This window comes from Syzygium oleosum, unplaced genomic scaffold (assembly GCF_021117445.2).
Source record: "Syzygium oleosum isolate NSW1041296 unplaced genomic scaffold, Sole_v2.1 Sole_v2.42, whole genome shotgun sequence".
Taxonomy (NCBI): domain Eukaryota; kingdom Viridiplantae; phylum Streptophyta; class Magnoliopsida; order Myrtales; family Myrtaceae; genus Syzygium; species Syzygium oleosum.
The window spans coordinates 1,758,844-1,777,484 of NW_026607526.1; the positions used below are offsets into that span (position 1 = coordinate 1,758,844).

The 18,641-nt window shown below is 41.5% G+C and overlaps 1 protein-coding gene across 2 annotated transcripts; it reads left to right on the forward strand.

The window, feature by feature from the left end:
• The first annotated feature begins 11,141 nt into the window (after positions 1 to 11,141).
• Positions 11,142 to 17,210, forward strand: LOC115664529 (disease resistance protein RUN1-like). 2 transcript variants are annotated; one of them, XR_008815191.1, is made up of 6 exons: positions 11,142 to 11,363; positions 11,765 to 12,273; positions 12,551 to 13,694; positions 13,834 to 14,211; positions 14,296 to 15,874; positions 15,980 to 17,210. XR_008815191.1 is itself a non-coding variant. In XM_056306278.1 (5 exons), exons 1-5 carry the CDS (start codon positions 11,241 to 11,243, stop codon positions 15,766 to 15,768), a joined length of 3,627 nt encoding a protein of 1,208 aa, XP_056162253.1. In that variant the 5' UTR covers positions 11,142 to 11,240; the 3' UTR covers positions 15,769 to 17,210. The 2 variants fall into 2 exon arrangements, 1 of the variants encoding a protein (XP_056162253.1); XM_056306278.1 differs by having other exon boundaries at positions 14,296 to 17,210.
• The last annotated feature ends 1,431 nt before the right edge of the window (positions 17,211 to 18,641 follow it).

Here is an 18,641-nt window from a genome sequence, read left to right on the forward strand (position 1 = left end):
AATTGGATGGATTGAGCTTTATCTTTGAGGTATAGAAAGATAATTATTTTATGGTTGACTAGTTAGTTGAGGAACCAAGGCTAAAGGACATAGCCGAGGTGTGTAATCTTCCCGATGTCTTTTCCTTGGAATTGCCGGGACTGCCACCTGATAGAGAAGTGGAATTCGTGATTGAGTTAGCCCTAGAGACAGAACCGATCTCGAAAGCGCCCTATAAGATGTCGTTGTCAGAATTGAAGGAATTAAAAGTTCAAATATAAGAGTTATTGGATAAAGGTTTCATTCGTCCGGGTGCGTCTCCATGGGGAGCGTCAGTATTATTCGTGAGGAAGAAGGATAGGTCGTTGAGGTTGTGCATTGATTACAGACAACTGAACCAGGTGATCATTAAGAATAAGTACCCGTTGCCAAGGATTGATGACATGTTCGATCAATTACAAGGGGCGTCAGTGTTTTCTAAGATCGATTTGAGGACTGGCTATTACCAATTGAGGATCAAGAAGGAGGACGTGCCGAAGTCGGCATTTAGGACGAAGTATGGACACTATGAGTTTACGGTGATGCCGTTTGGACTGACGAATGCCCCTGCAGCCTTTATGGATTTAATGAATTGAGTGTTCAAGAAATTTCTGGATCAGTTTGTAATTGTGTTTATAGATGATATCCTAGTATACTCAAAGAGTTCCGCCGAGTGTGAGTTACATTTGGAAAAAGGTTCTACGGACATCAAGGGAACATGCACTCTACGCTAAGTTTAATAAGTGTGAATTCTGGCTTCATCGAGTGGCATTCTTAGGACATGAGATACCCGGGGAAGGAATTGCAGTGGACCCAATGAAGATTGAGGCCATCATGAATTGGCCAATACCGACAATGGTAATCGAGGTTCGGAATTTCTTGGGTTTGGAAGGTTATTACAGACGTTTCGTAGAAAGGTTTTTAACGTTAGCGACACCGTGGACGCGTTTGCTAAAGAAGGAAACGGAATTTAAGTTTGAAGTGAGTCATGTCTCGAGTCTGCTTGTAGCATTGAGGATTAAACCGGAAATACAGACTAAGATTAAGACTTCACAATCGACGGACCCGGAGATTCAGAAGATTTTGGGTATGGAGGTCACAAAAAGGAAATCGGATTTTCAGGTATCCGAGGATGGGATTCTGAAGTTCCGTGGTTGGTTATGTGTACCCAGTGATACAGAACTGAAGGAAGAGATTTTGTCTAAAGCACACCGTAGCAATTACAGTATTCACCCGGGTAGTACGAAAATGTATCAGAACTTGCGACAATATTATTGGTGGAACGGCGTGAAAGTGGACGTGGCTAAGCATATGGCTAAGTATTTAACGTGCCAACAAGTGAAGGCGCAACATTACAAGCCGGGTGGAATGTTGCAGCCATTGGGAATCCCCGAGTGGAAATGGGAACACATCACGATGGACTTCGTCATTGAATTACCGAGGAGCCAGAGGGGCCATGATTCGATTTGGGTGATAGTGGATCGGTTGACAAAATCAGCACATTTTCTGGCAGTGCGAAAGGACTTCGCGTTAGAGAGGTACGCAGAGCTGTACGTGCAACAGATAGTTCGTCTACACGGAGTACTAGTGACAATCACTTCGGATCGTGATCCTAAGTTTACCGCCGCTTTGTGGAAAAGTCTTCAGACGGCATTAGGGACAAAGTTATAGTTAGCATGGCCTACCATCCACAGACGGATGGTCAGTCTGAGAGGACGATTCGAACTTTAGAAGATATGCTACGAGCATGTGTTTTGGATTTTAGGGGCAATTGGGAACAACAGTTACATTTGGTTGAGTTTGCCTATAACGATAGCTATCAGCAGAGTATTAGAATGGCACCGTTGGAAGCGTTATATGGCAGAGTTTGCAGAACACTGGTTTGTTAAGACAAAGTTGGTGAGAGGAGCATCACGAGTCCCGAGTTGGTTCAGCAGTCAGTCGAAACGGTCAAGGTGATTCGGGACAGGCTTAAGACCGCTCAAGGCTGCCAAAAGAATTATGCGAACCGGAGACGTAGGCCTTTGGAGTTTCAAGTGGAGGACCACGTTTTCCTCAAAGTGTCGCAGATGAGAGGATTGTCACGGTTTGGCAAGAAAGGAAAATTGAGCTCGAGATACGTGGGTCCATTCGAGGTCTTAGAGAGAATCGGCACTTTGGCCTATCGTCTCACGCTACCGCCAAATTTATCTCATGTTCATAATGTGTTCCATGTGTCTATGCTAAGGAAGTATGAACCGGACCCGACCCACGTGCTGAATTACGAGGAAATAGACGTGGACGACAGAGTGTCGTACGTGAAAAAGCCAGTTCGGATCGAGAATAAAATGGAAAGAGTGTTGCGAAACAAGACAATCCCGATGGTCAAGATGATTTGGGAGCACCTTGGGACCGAAGGTGTGACGTGGGAAAGCAAAGAGTTGATGTGACACCAGTACCCCCATTTATTTGGATAGTTGGGTTGGATTGTAAATTTCGAGGACGAAATTTTTGTAAGGGGGGAAGAGTTGTGACATCCCGAATTTCGGCCCATAGTTGGGATTTATAAAACGTGTAATTCGTCAGTGTGCTTATAGTAAAAATCTCGCCCGGGAACTGATCACTCCCAGTTATTATTTTAAAATTGAGATTTCGCTAGAATCACACTCGATCGAATTTGGCCGTTATTTAGAGCCCAAACTTTGGTGTCAATTTCTTGGAGTTTCGGGACGAATTTAATTGGACGGTGTTGATATTATTGTGGCCAGTCTCGAGATTACCTGGGATAAGTGAAAAATGAATTTTTAACCGGATGCGGATTTGGATTAGTAGACCCCCCTCGTAGTGTGTTTTGGGTTATTTTCTTTTGGCCATTTTTCCTAAAATATCAATTAGGATTTTTGTGGACCGTTAGATCGTTTTCGAGTTCGATCGTGGGTCGTTGGATCGCGACGATGACGTTTTACTTTGTGGTTTCTCTCTCTCTCTCTCTCTCTCTCTCTCTCTCTCTCTCTCTCTCTCCGGTCACCTCCCCACTGCCCACGTCTGTCCCCTTTTTCCCCTAGTCAGACCTATCCACTCTCCTCTCTCTCTCTTCCTTTTCTTCTTTTTCTTTTTCTTCTTCTTCTTCTTCCCCGCGGCTGCTCTTGCTTCCTGTTCTTGCCGGCTCGACGCCGCTCGCCGCCGGGACTAGCCTGGGCCATCGCCCGCGGCCCGCTCGCGCCGCCGCCGCCCGACCGAGCCGCGCCGCTGCTTGCCGCTCGCGACCGCCGCTCGGCTCCCGCTTTCGCTCGTTGCCGGCCCCCGCCTGCGTGCCGTACACGAGCAGCAACTTGCCGTCGCGCCCGCCGCGGCTCCGGGCGTTGCCTGCCCGCCCGCCGGCCTCGTCCTCCGTCGCCGGCCACCCGCGGCGCCGCATGTGCCGCCTCCAACCGCCGCGTGACCTCCTCTTCCCTCGTTTCTATCTCCCCAGGCGCCTTCCCCGTTTCGCCCTTGGCTTCGCCGCCGCCGCGAGCCGCCGTTCCAGCTGCGAGCCGCCGTTCCAGCCGCGAACCGCCGTTCCAGCCGCTGCCGCTCCGCCTCCGCCACCCAGTCTCTCCCCGTAGCCACCTCCGCGGCCCTGCCGCTCCCCCTTGGCTGCCACCACCTCCCTTCCCCTATTTTTCTTCCTCCCCGACGCCTCCCCTGTTTTGGGTCCTCTCCTCGGCCGCCGCCCTCACCTGCTGGGCCGTCGCCGCGCCGCCGTTTCGCTGCCGCCGTCGCTCCGTCCGCTCACCACCTGTACTTCCCGGCCGACCTTGCCCGGCTACTTGCCGCCGTGCAGCCGCGGGAATGCCCAACCGCTGTCACATCGCCGTTGGCCGGCCGCTGCCGAGCAGCCCAAAGCCAAGCCCGTGCCGCGCCGAGCTCCCCAGCCACCGCCCGCACCTCGCCCGTCCCGCACTCGACGCCTTGCCCGTCTGGGCTCGCCCGTGCGCCTGGCACGCCGTTCGGCCACCGCGCCCGCGCGCCAGGCACGCAGATCGGCCACCGTGCTCGTGTTGGCCGGCCAACGCACCGGTTGGCCCGCGCCCGCGCCTAGTTTGTCACCGTTCACCTGTGCCATTTTAGGCTCGAGCCGATTTTCCCGGCCAAAACCAAGTAAATGACCTCCTATTCCTTATTTAGTACTATGGGTATTTTTAGACTTGTTTAGGATGTGCTTGGTACCGGGTTAGGAATTAAATTAGGCGTGGGCTAATTTGACTGATTGTGCTCAATTTGTAAATTATTGTGGCGGTAATTGTGTGGCTAATTTAGTGATTGACTGAGATAAATAGCATGACTGAATTGTCGTGACGCTTGTGGGTGAATTGGATTAATTGAATGTGTTGACTTGAATGTCGGAATCGTGAGCTTGTGATTTGAAATTGGGATGATTGTGGGTGCATATTTGTGGCTATTGTGGTGAGTCAATGATTGGCTTATCGTGGCGGTTGTGAGTGGAATTGATAGCTGAATGTGACCGACTTGAAGGTCGGGTTGGTGGAATATTGTGGTGAGCATGCCTTGAGTTTGATTGGAACGACTTGTGAGAATTTCGAATTGTGTTGTGTTGCATGTGCATGAGATAAACCCGGATTGATCGGAGGGCTACGGAGTTGGGACGTGTTGACGGCGGTCCATGTGAAGGCATGAATGGCCGGTATGCCAAATGGATGCGGGCTTGAGACGTGTTGACGGTGTCCCGTTAAGGGTGTGTTGGACCGGGACGTGTTTACGTCGGTCATTAGAATTGAGCCCGGATTGATCGGAGGGCTACGGACTTGGAACGTGTTGACGGCGGTCCGTGTGAAAGCATGAATGGCCGGTGTGCCAATTGAGCCTGAGGCGTATTTACGCGGGCTGTGAGATTAGGCTTGAGGCGCAGTGGCGCGGGCAATGAGAATGAACCTGAGGCGCAGTGGCGCGGGTCGTGAGAAAGATGTTCGGCCATGCATGCGAATTGAGTGTGATTGAATTGGCTGGTTGAGTGTGACTGAATTGGCTGGTTGAGTGTGTGATTGAATTGACTGGTTGAGTATGTGATTGAATTGACTGGTTGAGTGTAACTGAATTGGCTGGTTGAGCATGTGATTGAATTGACTGGTTGAATGTGTGGTTGAATTAGTAAGATGGATTGCGTGTAAGTGTGGTTGGCGTTTGAGCAATTGCGATGTGTTATTTAATTACTATTATTGCATTATCACGTGACGACTAACGTGCAAAGTTTACATGGGCTTGATGGCAAGGTAAGTATAATGATGCGAATTTTATATGTTATGGGGTAAATTACATGTACGACTTGTCTGAGTACGCATTGGCCTATGTGGGGTATAGGGGGTTGCTTATTGAGACTCGTTCTTACGGTTATTATATAACCATTTCAGATCCGCGACCATGAGTGATTGGAGACGCTGCAAGGGTATCTCGGAGATCGAAGACGGGTTAAGTACCTGGTATTTTGAGTTCTCCTTTTTGTAGAGGAGTTAAGTTTGTGAACTATTGTCTCTTTTGAGGAATGTGGTTCTGTTGTTGTGGCCTAGCTTGGGATTATCTTTTTGTGAGCGTCGTATGTATCTGCCAAGAGTAGGAATTACAGTTATTGTTTCATGCTACTGTTACCCCTTGTCCTTATTATTTGTCTAGGTTGTTTCTATTTGTTTCCACGCGTGCCTAATCTCTGATGTTTGGGTTGGGTCGGCGACGTGCCTGGGACGTCGCATTCAATGATCGACCATCGAGGGGTGTCGCGAGCCCGTTAGGGTTCGGGGCGTGACACCTGATTTCTCACATTTCTCTCTCTATATAGAAAAGCTTATTTTTAATTTAATTGAAATAAAATTTGCATTAAAAATTGGATTTGGATCAAAACAATATCATTTTAGCCTTATATTTCATGTTTTAGCCACGTCATCACCACGTAGGAGAGAGAAAATATTAATAAAAGCCTCTTCAGTATTTTTCGTTAGCCAAGTTAGACGAAATTAACGAAAGAACTTAATTGCACCAATCTAACAAGTTTTAAGACTTTATTGCACTTTTTGTAAGTTTTAAGGCTCAAATGCACTTTTATGATAAATTTTAAGACCTTTAGTAGACTCATCCCAATAGAATATGATGGTGACTCTGATTTAGATGAAAATTGGCTGGAGTCAACATTAAGGGATGCATGTATTGGTTTTGAAAAGCTGGGGTAAGAAAATAAAAAATCGGGTGAAATTGAGAATCCCACAAACTAGTGTTGAATAGATATTCCTGGAATTAGTACTTACTCAAAGGGATACTAACATAAATAGTCAATGAACTTTGGTTTTATATGCAATATATTCCCTTAATTTTTAATTTATTCAATGTGGTCCCTGAACTGTAGCCCAATGTGTAATGTGGTTCATAAACTTTTAATTTGTTCAATATGGTCCATGGACTTTTGGTACGTGTTCAACTTAATCCCTGGACTATATGAAAATGTTTAATATTGTCCTTCCATTAATTCAACTTTAGGGACAATATTGAACATTTTCATATAATTCAGAGACTAAACTAAACATATATAAAAAAATCCAAGGACCACATTGAACAAATTAAAAGTTCAGCGACCATATTATACATTGTGCTACAGTTCATGAACCACATTGAATAAATTAAAAATTCAAGGAACATATTGTATATTAAACGAAAATTCATGTACCATTTGTGTCGTTTTCTCTTACTCAAATGAAGACACCCGCATTCTCATTTTACTAGAATGATCCCGCGTGTCACCAAGGAGAAAATTAAACTTCTTTTCAGTGAAAGATTATCTCAATGTAATTATTTTTCTTGAAACTGAATGAGTTTGTTGAAATTTCATATCACCAAAGGTACGAAGAATAACAGCCCAATGTCCTCTCATGTTATGTGTCTTTGCTTAAATTTTATGTCAATACCTCACACTAAAATTTTAATTATCTATTACACATAATAAAATTTCAACTTTTTTTCAAGTCATTTGACGATAGAATCGAAGTACTTCTATCAAAGATAAATCTTTAGTTTCCTTATTTTATTAGAGGCGCTAATGAAATGCAATGATTTCCCTGTAGTTTGATTGGACTATGATAAAAGACTAACGGATACACAGAAATTAAAATAAAAAGAAATATCAATATAGAACGATAATTTTTATGATTCGATAAGAAAAAAATAAAATGAACTAATTAGGTAAAGGAAACAACTTTATGAACAATAAATTGTTTTGACATTGGTAGTCCTTTATCAAACTAATTCTTCCTTTGCTTTAGTTAAAAAACAAAACTAATTTGGAGAGAAAAAATAATTATATAAAAATAAAACTAATTTTTACAGAAATACGAGCCTTACTTTCATGTTAAGACAAAAAAAGAAAGAGAAAAAATATACATAAAATTTAGGGCAAAAGCCACCAGAAAACCTTAAACTATGCCCACTGTAACATATTTATCTTCTGAAAAAAAAAAAAAAACACATTCACCCTAAATTTTTTTCTGTGACACTAAAAATCCCAAACTTGTACATATAAGTTCTGTCAATGAGAATTGATGAAAATATGTCTACATGGTTGCCATAAAAAGCATTGACATGATGCCCACGTGACTCAAGTGAAATAAAAACGACATTGTTTTAGTTGAAAAATCATTTAATGGAACCTTGTCGGAGGGTAAATGTGTTACATTGGTACAAATTGGGGGTTTTTTTACGTCAAAAGAAATGTTTAGGGTAAATATGCCTCATATGACATAGTTTGGGGTTTTTGATGTCACAAAAGAAGTTTAGGATAAATGTGACTTTTTCCCAAATTATTACTAGTGATGTTAGGAAAAATAAAAAAATTAATTTGTGCCACAAAAAAGTTACAGCCATTTTTCGACACCTGTTAGTGAAATTTTGATAAAAGTGTTATTTTTTTGTTACCCCCGGATTTAATTTTGGCATAATAACTAGATTCAAGAAAAAACAAATGAATTTTTTATATTTGAATTTTATTGCAAAAGGTCTAGATACCCGGTGAATCGGAACGCAAGCTAAGGGCCTTTCTATCTTAGTATACCACATTAATTTTTTTAAAGATTTCAAAAAGAAGAAAAAGGAATGAAAGAAAAAAAATCAAACTGGAAAATCTGTAAACAAAATGAAAAATAATGTTTGTTTTCTTTTTGGTGATCTCTCACTAGGGTTTGGCTTAGATTAGCTTTCTGATTAATACTACTAAAAATCCCAAATTGGTACCCTTAAATTTAATGTTCGTCTCACTAAAAATTTTAAGTTGGTAGCACAATAACACAGTTACCAAAAACTAATTTTCGCTCATAAAAAATCTCAGACTGATATCCATAACACATTTACCCCTATCTATTTTCGTCTTATAAAAAAAATTTAAATTGGTACCCCTTACCAAATTCCGCGTTTCATTGGCGTTCCGTTCAATATTCCGTTAAAAGGCACATTACGTGGAGCGTGATAGATCCGATATGAAAATTCACGTGTGTTGACAAGTACGCATTTTAAAGGAAGGTAATTTTGGGTCAGGAGTATCAGTTTGGGGTTTTTTTGTGAGGTTGGGGTAAATGTGTCATGGGTTACTAGTTTGGGATTTTAATGATATCAACCTCTTCTTCTTCTTTTTTTTTAATGAAAGTCTCAAAACTAATTATTTTTCTTTAGATAAAAATCAAAATTTAAAGGGAACTATTGACCTGTGGAAGGTGATAAAGTACTTATGGACAACACCCAGTGACAGAGCTAGAATTTTAGTGGAGGGGCGTCAACGTGATTGATTTAAAGGTATAATTAATATGTATATGTGTTATCATATTAATTGTAGGAAAGAGAACCACGTAATAGCTTAAAAGAAAAACGTAAAATAATAAAAGATATTTTGTTTTGGACTGAGATAAAAATACTAAAGAGCACTATTGAAATAATTCTAGTTAATGGTGTATTTTAAGTTTATTTTACGAAAATTCATCATTTTTAAGGACACCAAAAAGCCAATAATAAGAAAATTAGTATCCATACGAAAAAAATGCACATGGTACCTGTGTGCAAGAGAAAACAACAATTAAAATCATGCTGTAAAATTATTTTGCTATATATTCTATCTAATGATTGTTGGATCTTAATGTCTATGTTGTACATAGAAAGGATATAATATTAAGAAAATTTAAATTTCCTCGTCAACTTTAGTAGATAAACAATAGAGATAAGTGTACTGGAAGTGCTAAAACTTATTACGAAAGTGCAATTGAGTCCTAAAACTTGTCAAATTGATTCAATCGAGTCATTCTGTTCATTCCGTCCAACTTGGTTAATAGAAAATGTTGATGTGACTTATTATTATTATTTTCTTTATCCTACGTGACTAAAACGTCGTCGTTCTAGTTCAAATTTGATTTTTAATACAAATTTATTTAAATTAAATTAAAAAAAAGCTAATTTTTTTTTATAAAAAGGAGGGAGAAACCGGACGTTGAGGGCTGCAAGCCCTCGCCGCCCCAGCATCGCCGGGAAGGGCTGGCCATCCCCCACCTTCGCTGGCCCTTCCCAATGATGGTGGGGCGGTGGCGGCGGGGACTTGCAGCCCTCACGACCTAGTTTCTCCCTTTTCTTTAATTTAACTTATTTTTTAAATTTATTTTGTATTAAAAATTAGATTTAAACTAAAACGATGTCGTTTTAGCTTTTCATGATTTAGCCATATCATTGCCATTTATGAAAGAGAAAATATTTTTAAAAAAAGCCATGTTAATATTTTCCATTAGTCTAATACTAGTGACGGTAAAATGAAAATGATGCTTTTGTTTAGTTCCTATGTTTTTCTGTATTTTCTTCTGCTTTTTTTAAGTCAAAATGCCTGGTAATGGAGTGAACGTGGTTGAGAAAGTGACTATCAAAATAAAGTTAAACCGATCGTTTAAAGGATGGGCAATATATTTAAAATTGGACTTTATATATACAATATGGACGTGGAATTTTTGCCCCGTCCTCAGTTATTCATCATAGAGGTTAGTGTGGTAATTTCCATTACCTCGTTTTCTATGCTTTCCTCACCTAACTTCATCTCCGTTTGGGAACCATTTTCCAAAGGGGTTTTGGAAAAAAATTTGGAGTGTTTGTCAAATTCTTTGCCCAAACTTTGGCCAAATGCTAGCATTGTGAAAGTTAAAAACTCATTTTAGGGTTAGGAATTTTTTCTTCCAAAACTACTCTCACCAATTTATTCTTTTTTTTTATTTTGCCCTCATAAGCACTATTCATCTTCTCTACATAGGTGAAGCTCCATTGAGAATTGCACGAGGCCGGCCGTTGCTCGACCCCAAGCGAGGGGTCGCGTGACCCAGGCTATGGTGGTCACCTAAGGTCAGATGACCTTAGGAGAGGCTGCCATCAGACAGATTTGGCCTCGCTGGCCACTTGTTTTTCAATAGTTTTGAAGTTTTTTTTTATATAGTAAAAGTTCTTTCTAAAATTTGATTTTTCTGAACACCGTTTAAACCAAAGTTGTTTCTCAATGCACTTTGAAATTATGATTTACCAAATATTACTTGTATTTCGAAAAACCTTTTTAACCTAAAAATCTTTGCATTTTCATAAAAACTTTCCCTAAAAGCCAAACCAAACTCACCCTTTCTCCACCACCCTACCCTTTCTCTCTCCCTCGATACAAATTTTTAATCAAAGCCCAGTTCCCTAAAAAACCCAAACTTAAGGTCATATTTCAAATCTATCTTAAAATTGTTTTCTAATTTTTTTTAAATATTTCACTTTAATCTCAAATTGACTTGCGCGTCCAAAATCGCCACTAGTTCTTTTAAAATTATCAATATTAAGGCATGTTAGAGGTTCATTATCATAAGTTGCATTTTCATCAATACCCTAAATTAATAGCAGCCTGATAATGTTGATAATATTGAAGACATTTGTGGTAATTTTTGAATGCGTGGACGGATTTGAGAGTTGAATGAAAATTGAGGACTTTTTTAAATAAAAAGAAACTTCCGGACAAAATTGAAAGTAGACCTAAAATGTAGGGTCTTTTTAGGGAATTAGTCTTTTTTATCAATTTTTAATTCCCTTTCGCTTGACTTGTCAACTCTTGCATCTTCCACTGGCATTGACTTGGCAACCCTTTGCATCTTCCCCTGGCATTCACTTCTGATCAATTTTTGATCTGATATCCTAAGATCCAACCCCGGGAGGTGATTCAAATGAAGCGAAAGATCTCTTCCCGTAGCATAGACAGTGAGCGAGAGAGGGAGGCGACGGCCCCCAACTCGTCTGTGTCGCCTCGTTTGTATGGCCTGTGTTATGCACGCAAGAGGAGAAAGCCGGTTAGTTCCGCTTCCCCGTGTTTGTGCGTTTGTTTCTTTCTTTTGATTTTTCTGGGTTATGTCTGTGTGAGGATGAGGACTGTTGATTTAGCTGGTATATGCTCAGATCTGCATCTTCAGTGCAAATATTTTCTTTGGACATAAAGGATAACATTTCTTGATCTTGATTTGGTATTCAAATCGGCTAGATCTCATATCAACATCATCAATGAGCCTAGATTCAACGGGGTCAGCTCTTTTTCTTTTGTTTTTTTTTTAGGGAACTTTCTTGTCTCAGATAAGACCATTCTTGTCAAACCAGTCAGCCTGTATGCCTCCACTTTTTTCATTTCGCCAGTCTTCAGAAATTATCTAAAACGCAGTGGCAGCTTCTGATAGAGTTTGCCTCTTTCATTTTACAGGATTTGGTCTCGTCACCACCGCCGCCGTCTTCCTCCTCCTCCTCGTCGTCAAGAGCCAATTATGATGTGTTCTTGAGTTTTAGAGGTCCCGATACTCGTCAGGGATTTACAGATTGCCTCTACGCCAGCCTGAGAAATGCAGGGATCATTGTCTTTAGAGACAATAATGATCTTGATCCTGGAGAAAAGATCCACGATGCATTGGTTCAATCCATAAAGCAATCCAAGATATCAATTCCTATTATCTCCAAGGATTATGCATCCAGTAAGAGTTGTCTCATGGAATTGGCACAAATGATGGAATGCAAAAGAGCAGACACTCAACTGATCATACCCATTTTCTATGATATTAACCCCGCTGATTTAAAATACCAACTTGGATGTGTCGGGGAGTCCTTCCGTAAGCACGAGGACCGTGGAATTGACTGCACGGTCATTGATACATGGAAATGGGCTCTCCGAGAGATTATTGAGATCAAGGGGTATGATCTGCCGCATACATACGATGGGTAATGATCTTTTTACTGTCCTTTTAATGTAATTAGCTTTAAATTTGTGAGAATTTTGCCAAGCACAATGTTTTTGAAATCGTTAATTGGATGGGACTAGATTTGACAGTGAAGTAAATGTATTCCCGTGCCCTTGTTGTTACCCACTAAATCGTCCTTATTGGTCAATATTTAGTACGGTTTAACTGGATTATTTCCTTTGTATTATTCATAGGCTGTTGTTAATTGTTTTGTAATCTCATCATGATTCCTCATTTCCATCATTCGCGTTTGGCAGGCATCAAGGTGCACTCATACAGACAGTCGTTTCATATATTCTAGAGTTGTTGAAGAAGAATGATTTAAATGTAACCGACGGTTTAGTGGACATTGAACCCCACGTACGGGAGGTTATGAAAAAGCTCGGTGTTATCTATGCCAATGAGCGAGCAACGCAAGTATATGACAAAGATGTGCGTGTACTTGGAATAAACGGCACGCCCGGGATTGGCAAGACTACCATTGCAAAGGTTGTGTACAACAAAATCCATGGTCTCTTTCAACGTTGTAGTTTTCTTTCAAATATTCGAGAAAATGTTATATCCAATGGACTCATGGGCCTGCAAGAACAGTTAATCTCTGACCTCCAAAAGAAAGAATATAGAAGGCTAAGTACTTGTGACGAAGGTGCCAGAGTCATAGCAAATTCATTTAGCAATATGAAGGTTCTCATTCTCCTTGATGATGTGCATGATTTTGGCCAAATCGAGCATTTAGTTGGGAAATTCAGCTGGTTCGGCCCAGGAAGCAGGATTCTCATGACAGTTGGAAGAATTGATGTTCTTGATGGTTACAGAGATGGAGTGGCTGATAAATATGAGGTTGGAGAAATGGGGCGTGATCAAGCTCTTCAACTTTTCCGCAAGCATGCTTGTACTGCGTGTCCTCGAGAAGAGGAGGATGTGTATGATTCTCTGTCCGAAAAGATTGTCGACACCATTGGAGGGCTTCCTTTGGCAATTGAAGTAACCGCTTCATACTTGAATAGGAATAAGGGGAAAATACGAATATGGCAAGATACATTGCATAGACTAAGTAGAAAGCCGGAAGATATAGTCCAAGAAGCGATCAAGGTAAGCTATGACTCTTTGGATGAAGAGACGAGAAACATATTTCTCGATATAGCATGTTTTTTCATTGGAACGGATGAGAGAATTCCCTCATACATGTGGGATGCATGTGAATATTATCCTTCAAGAGGAATTGAGTTACTCCGTGACATGAGTTTGGTCAAAACAGGAGAAAACAATGAATTATGGATGCATAATCAATTAAGAGAGTTTGGCAGGGAAATTGTTAGGATGGAAGATTGCGATGAGCCTCAAAAGCGCAGTAGGTTATGGGATCACATTGATGCTCTTTCCACACTTAATGGAAAGAAGGTATACTAAAATCTTTTAGTGTAAAATAGTTAACAATCTTTGAAGATACTTCCTTTCTTTAATTTTTCTTTCTCAAAATGAAGTGTGAATGGTTATATTTCATTCCCCTTTCTATTTATTCAGTTCCCTCGATTTGCAGAGTGCTGAAAAGGTGGAAGCCCTTGGTCTCACGTTTGATAAGGGACAAAGTGAATGTTTTAGTTGTGAAGGATTTGGCCATCTACAGCGCTTGAGGTTTTTGAGATTGGACCAGGCGACTGTTGGAGGGAGTTCTCAGAATGTTCTTTCAAATTCAAGGTGGCTTCGCCATCTGCAGCGCTTGAGGTTTTTGGGATTGGACCAGGCTACTGTTGGAGAGAGTTCTCAGAATGTTCTTTCAAATTTAAGGTGGCTTGATTGGCAAGGGTGCAGCCAGATCTCTGAACTACTTATTTTCCATTTAGAGAAACTGGTCATTCTTGATCTATCTCGCAGTTTGGTCACTGGAGATTCACAAGTATGGGGACAAATCCTGAAGGTAAAGTGCATTTTTGTCTATGTACCCTGGGATTATTGGAATAGATAGCACCAGCTGAGCCTTTTCTATCCTCTTTTCTTGCAGAAGGCAAAGGAATTGAAAGTTTTCAACCTAAGTAGCTGTTGTAACCTAAATGCTTTTCCAGACTTCCGTGCTTCGATGTACCTAGAGAGATTAGTCCTGGAACGTTGTTCCGCACTATCCCAAATTGGTCCATTGATAGGTAATCTAAAGAACTTAGTCTCCTTAAATCTTAAGTTCTGCAAATCTGTCAGAGACTTGCCGCGAGAATTGTGTGATATGAAAGCTTTGGAAGAACTTCTGATTGATGGAACTGCCATTAGTGAGATTAATTTCGAACCAGCCTCCATGAAGAAACTTAAGACTCTGAGCGCTTGCCAATGTAAAAATTTGGCTCGTATATCAAACCCTATTGGTCACTTGGAATCTCTTTTGCATCTTCGACTGGATGGTGCTGCTATTGATAGCATCCCAGATTCTATTGGATCCTTAAAGAAACTTCGGAGCCTGCTTCTTGGAAATTGTCAGAATTTACTTGAGCTTCCTGGTTCTATTGGGAATCTTGAGTCACTGGAAGTCATGGATCTATCAAGCACAAAGATTGCTAGTTTACCTAGGTCTGTCAAGCATTTGAAAAATTTGAAAGTGCTGAAGATGGAGAATACTCACTTAGAAGAATTTCCCAAAGACATTAAAAATCTACAAAAGCTGGAAGAGATGGATCTTTCACAATGCAGGAATATGAAGGGGTGGATTCTCTGCGATATCAGAGGATTATCCTCTTTGAAAATCTTGAGATTATCATCTACCCAGATTTCTAGCCTACCCTCGACCCTTCCATTGCTCTCTGATCTCCAACAACTGGATTTAAGTGAATGTGACCAACTTTGGGATTTGCAAAGACTTCCATCTAGTTTAAGCATTCTTCGCTGGGGATCCAAAAAAATGCGGACGGTGCCAGACCTTTCTTTCTTAAGAAACTTGAAAGAGCTGTACTTGGGTGATAACTTTGATCCTACTGATCGAATGCAGAATTCCTCCTCTGAGCCACCAGAAATTGGATGGCTAACAAGACTAGCGAATCTAGAAATCTTGGAGTTGTGCCTCTCAAACATCACCAAGCTACCTGAACATTTTAATAAACTTCAACTTAGAAAACTTGTTTTGCACCACGCAAAATTGCTTGACCTCAGAGAGCTACCCTCTAGCTTATCGGTATTGTGCCTCCAGCGCTGTGTGATTCAATGTTCACAATTTTCTACGGTGAGAAGTCTATCTGAATTAGAACTCGAAAACTGTCTCCTGGCAGCGACTGTCAGTCTTGATAATTTGAGGCGATTGGAACTTCTGAAAATATCCGACTGCAATGTGCGAACACTTGATGGGCTGGAAAATTTGCCTCGTTTGAGAAGGCTCACTTTATTCGACTGCCCTTCATTGACCGGATTACCTGATCGAACAAATCGTACATTCGAAATCGATGGGTACAATTTTCCAGAAGAACAAATAGTTGGCAGTTACGTTGCTCACACCTAGCTATGGTCAGAATATTGTGGAAATGCTTCGAGAATGATTCCTACTTATGATTGAAGATCTTACTGCACAACGGATATTCGGTCTATCTTCAATAAAAAGTTGGAGGCTTTTCTGAAAGGTAAATATTGCTACTTTTTGCTTTCCTCAAGTCGACTTGAACATCTGTACAACTCCATGATGCACCAGTCGGTCTCTCTCCTTCGGCTAAGACACTGCCTGCAGTCAAATTTCTGTGCAGTTTCCTCTCCACCTCTCGGGCATGGAACTTCTCTGTTGGAAGGCCCGACCTTGTGGGCTTGGACAGGCAAGTTTGTCCTTTGAAATCTTTTACTAGCTTTTGATTCTAATTTCTCAATTCTTTTATTCTTTTTATTCTTTTGGTGAAAACGCATAAACGGTAACTGGAGCACAGAATCGACATAAATCTAACATGAGGAACATTAATATTAGATAATTCAATTTGGCAGTGCTTTGTGCATGAAATCATGAAACATTCTTGGCAATTTAATTTCTTTATTGTCCGTACGTTTTTGTCATTCAGAAGAAGTTGGGGACAGATTTACTAGAAATATACCAGGTGGGCTGGGATGGATACTCAATATCAGAATGATGATTGGGCAAAGACTACTTGGTGGAGGAGGATAGATTGGCTGGCTCTTTTGTTTGAATGGGAGATTAGTAGCGTTGAAGTCCGGGGGATGCACATTGAGAAGATAAGCTGATGGGACTTGAGTGCGGACGCGTGGAGTCGCATACTGCTCCTTCCTTTTTGGGCTGAGGTTGACAGGGTAGTTGCAGCTGCAGTGTTGCAGAGTTTTAACTCTCAATCTGGGACGATATTGGTAACTTTAAAGTAGCAATAATAGCGCATTTCCCCTACCCGTGTGTCGGTGTTGCGACGAGCGTCAAATGGGTAATCATTGTCTCATAGCTGTTCTAATCAGTACACCGATCCCGAGTCCGTATTATGCTACTTTGATCAGGCACTGCATATTTCCAACAAACATTGCTGTGCTGCATTATCCGCTGTGCTCGAGCTCTCTTATTCGAAGGCTTATTATGCGATGGTCATACGATGTTAGCACTTCCACAGGCCAAAATAATTCGTTCGTGTTTCTCAAAAAGGATTCTCCACCATAAAAGCTTATTATACTACATTTGGCCATGTGGTAAGGAGAAGAACCCACATGCTTGTGTTCTATGATATCATTTTCTCTGTTTCTTTTTTTCTTTGCTACCGAAAACGGTGATTCGTGGATGATTTTCCTGAGGAAGCCTCCAAGATGTAACTGGAACTAGAATACATCATAGGGTCATCTTGTCATCTTAGACTTCTGCTCTAATGAGGACTGTACATGTAGATGATAACTAGATATAGAGAAAGTGAAAAGACATGGGAACTCTTCTTGTAGGAGAGAGGAAATGCAGAGTGCTTTCAGGTATCCTTTCGAATATGTTGTTTGATATGGATTTCGATTATGGATATTTACTGTGTTCCGAAAATATTGGAACATCTTGAATATTACCATCTGTCCGTCATTAAGAGACTGTTGGCCTTGGAGACACCCTAAATATTTTCGCGTTCCCTTCGAGCAACAGCCTTTGGCCGCCGAGAACACTGTCTGTCAAGACAGCCTTTGGCCGCGCAAACTCCTCCAAATTGTCTGAGTGACTGTAGTTTGGCTTTTGGCTCTGCTCAGAGCGACGAATATGTGCATGGAAGCTCCATGGGGTCGAAATAACTACGCAAGTAAACCTTGCTAGCAGTAGATTCATTTAATCGCGAACAATTGGTCGAGAACATCTCCGGCACTCGCATTTAGCTGCGTCAATGAATGTGCCGACTGTGCCAATCTATAGCTTATGCCGGAGTAACCTCACTTTCATTTTCCCTAATGTCTTTTTACCTTTAGCGAGTAGATTTATTCCATAAGCAAAATTTGTATATCATTTTTTAGATTACTTGCCTGATAAAATATTAGTCCTTTATAACGACCTCCGCGGTTTGGCTCACTCGCATCGCAGCCGTCCAACCTCCCTGTGCACCATCGCCCTCCGCTGCTCGCCTCCGGTCCCTTAAATGACGAACCTCTCGCCGCCGCCGCCGCCGCCACCAGGTCCGTTCTCTCTCTCTCTCTACACCAAGCTCAGCATGTCGCAATTTAGGGGTTCTGATCAGCGAAAACCCCCAGGAGAAATCTCGTACCGCCGGTGACGCGGGCGGTCGAGAAATGGAGCGGGGCTTGTATTTTTTTTTTGGGGGGTTTCTAGCTTCATTTTTGTTAGGGTTTTTTAGTGGCGTATCGACAGGGACTGTTGGAATTGGAGTGTGGCATGGAGTTGTTCGGTGCTTCATTCTGAAGAAGTGTGGTGGAAGAAGGTATGGCGGAGCGCAAATGTAGTGGAGATGCTTTTGGGGGGAAGAGGGCATTGGACCGTGACGATGTTCGTTTCATATTATTTCGAACTGATGAGCAAGAGCGAGTGTTGAGATCAGGAATAAAAAAAGGACTTGATGTGTAGGATGCTTTCCTTCAGATGTAGCGCGGCAAGAATTGATGTTAGGTTTTAATGTGTGCGAACGAGCGAACTAAAAGTAGGTTGTGGAAGCATTTCTCCGAGACTATGTGGGGAGTGTTCTCAGAGGGCTTTCGCGTCGTGAATGCTGAATTCTAATTGAAAGTTGTGTACGACGAGAGTCGATTTGTTTGCTGTTGCCGCAATCTTCGTCGAATCGGACAATCGGTTTTTTGGCCTTTTCTTTTTATATGTTGATTTTCTTTGGTGTTATTTCATAGCATGTTGTCTGTTAATTGCTTTGCCGAGGCAGCATTTCTCCGAGATTATGTTGAATTCTAATGCCCCAATACCCC

Bases quoted from the DNA above. Each gene is read 5' to 3' on its own strand.
- LOC115664529 (XM_056306278.1), top strand. From the start codon at position 11,241: ATGAAGCGAAAGATCTCTTCCCGTAGCATAGACAGTGAGCGAGAGAGG. The intron at 13,695-13,833 runs GTATACTAAAAT...CTCGATTTGCAG, and splicing joins CCACACTTAATGGAAAGAAG to AGTGCTGAAAAGGTGGAAGC. The intron at 14,212-14,295 runs GTAAAGTGCATT...CTTTTCTTGCAG, and splicing joins TATGGGGACAAATCCTGAAG to AAGGCAAAGGAATTGAAAGT.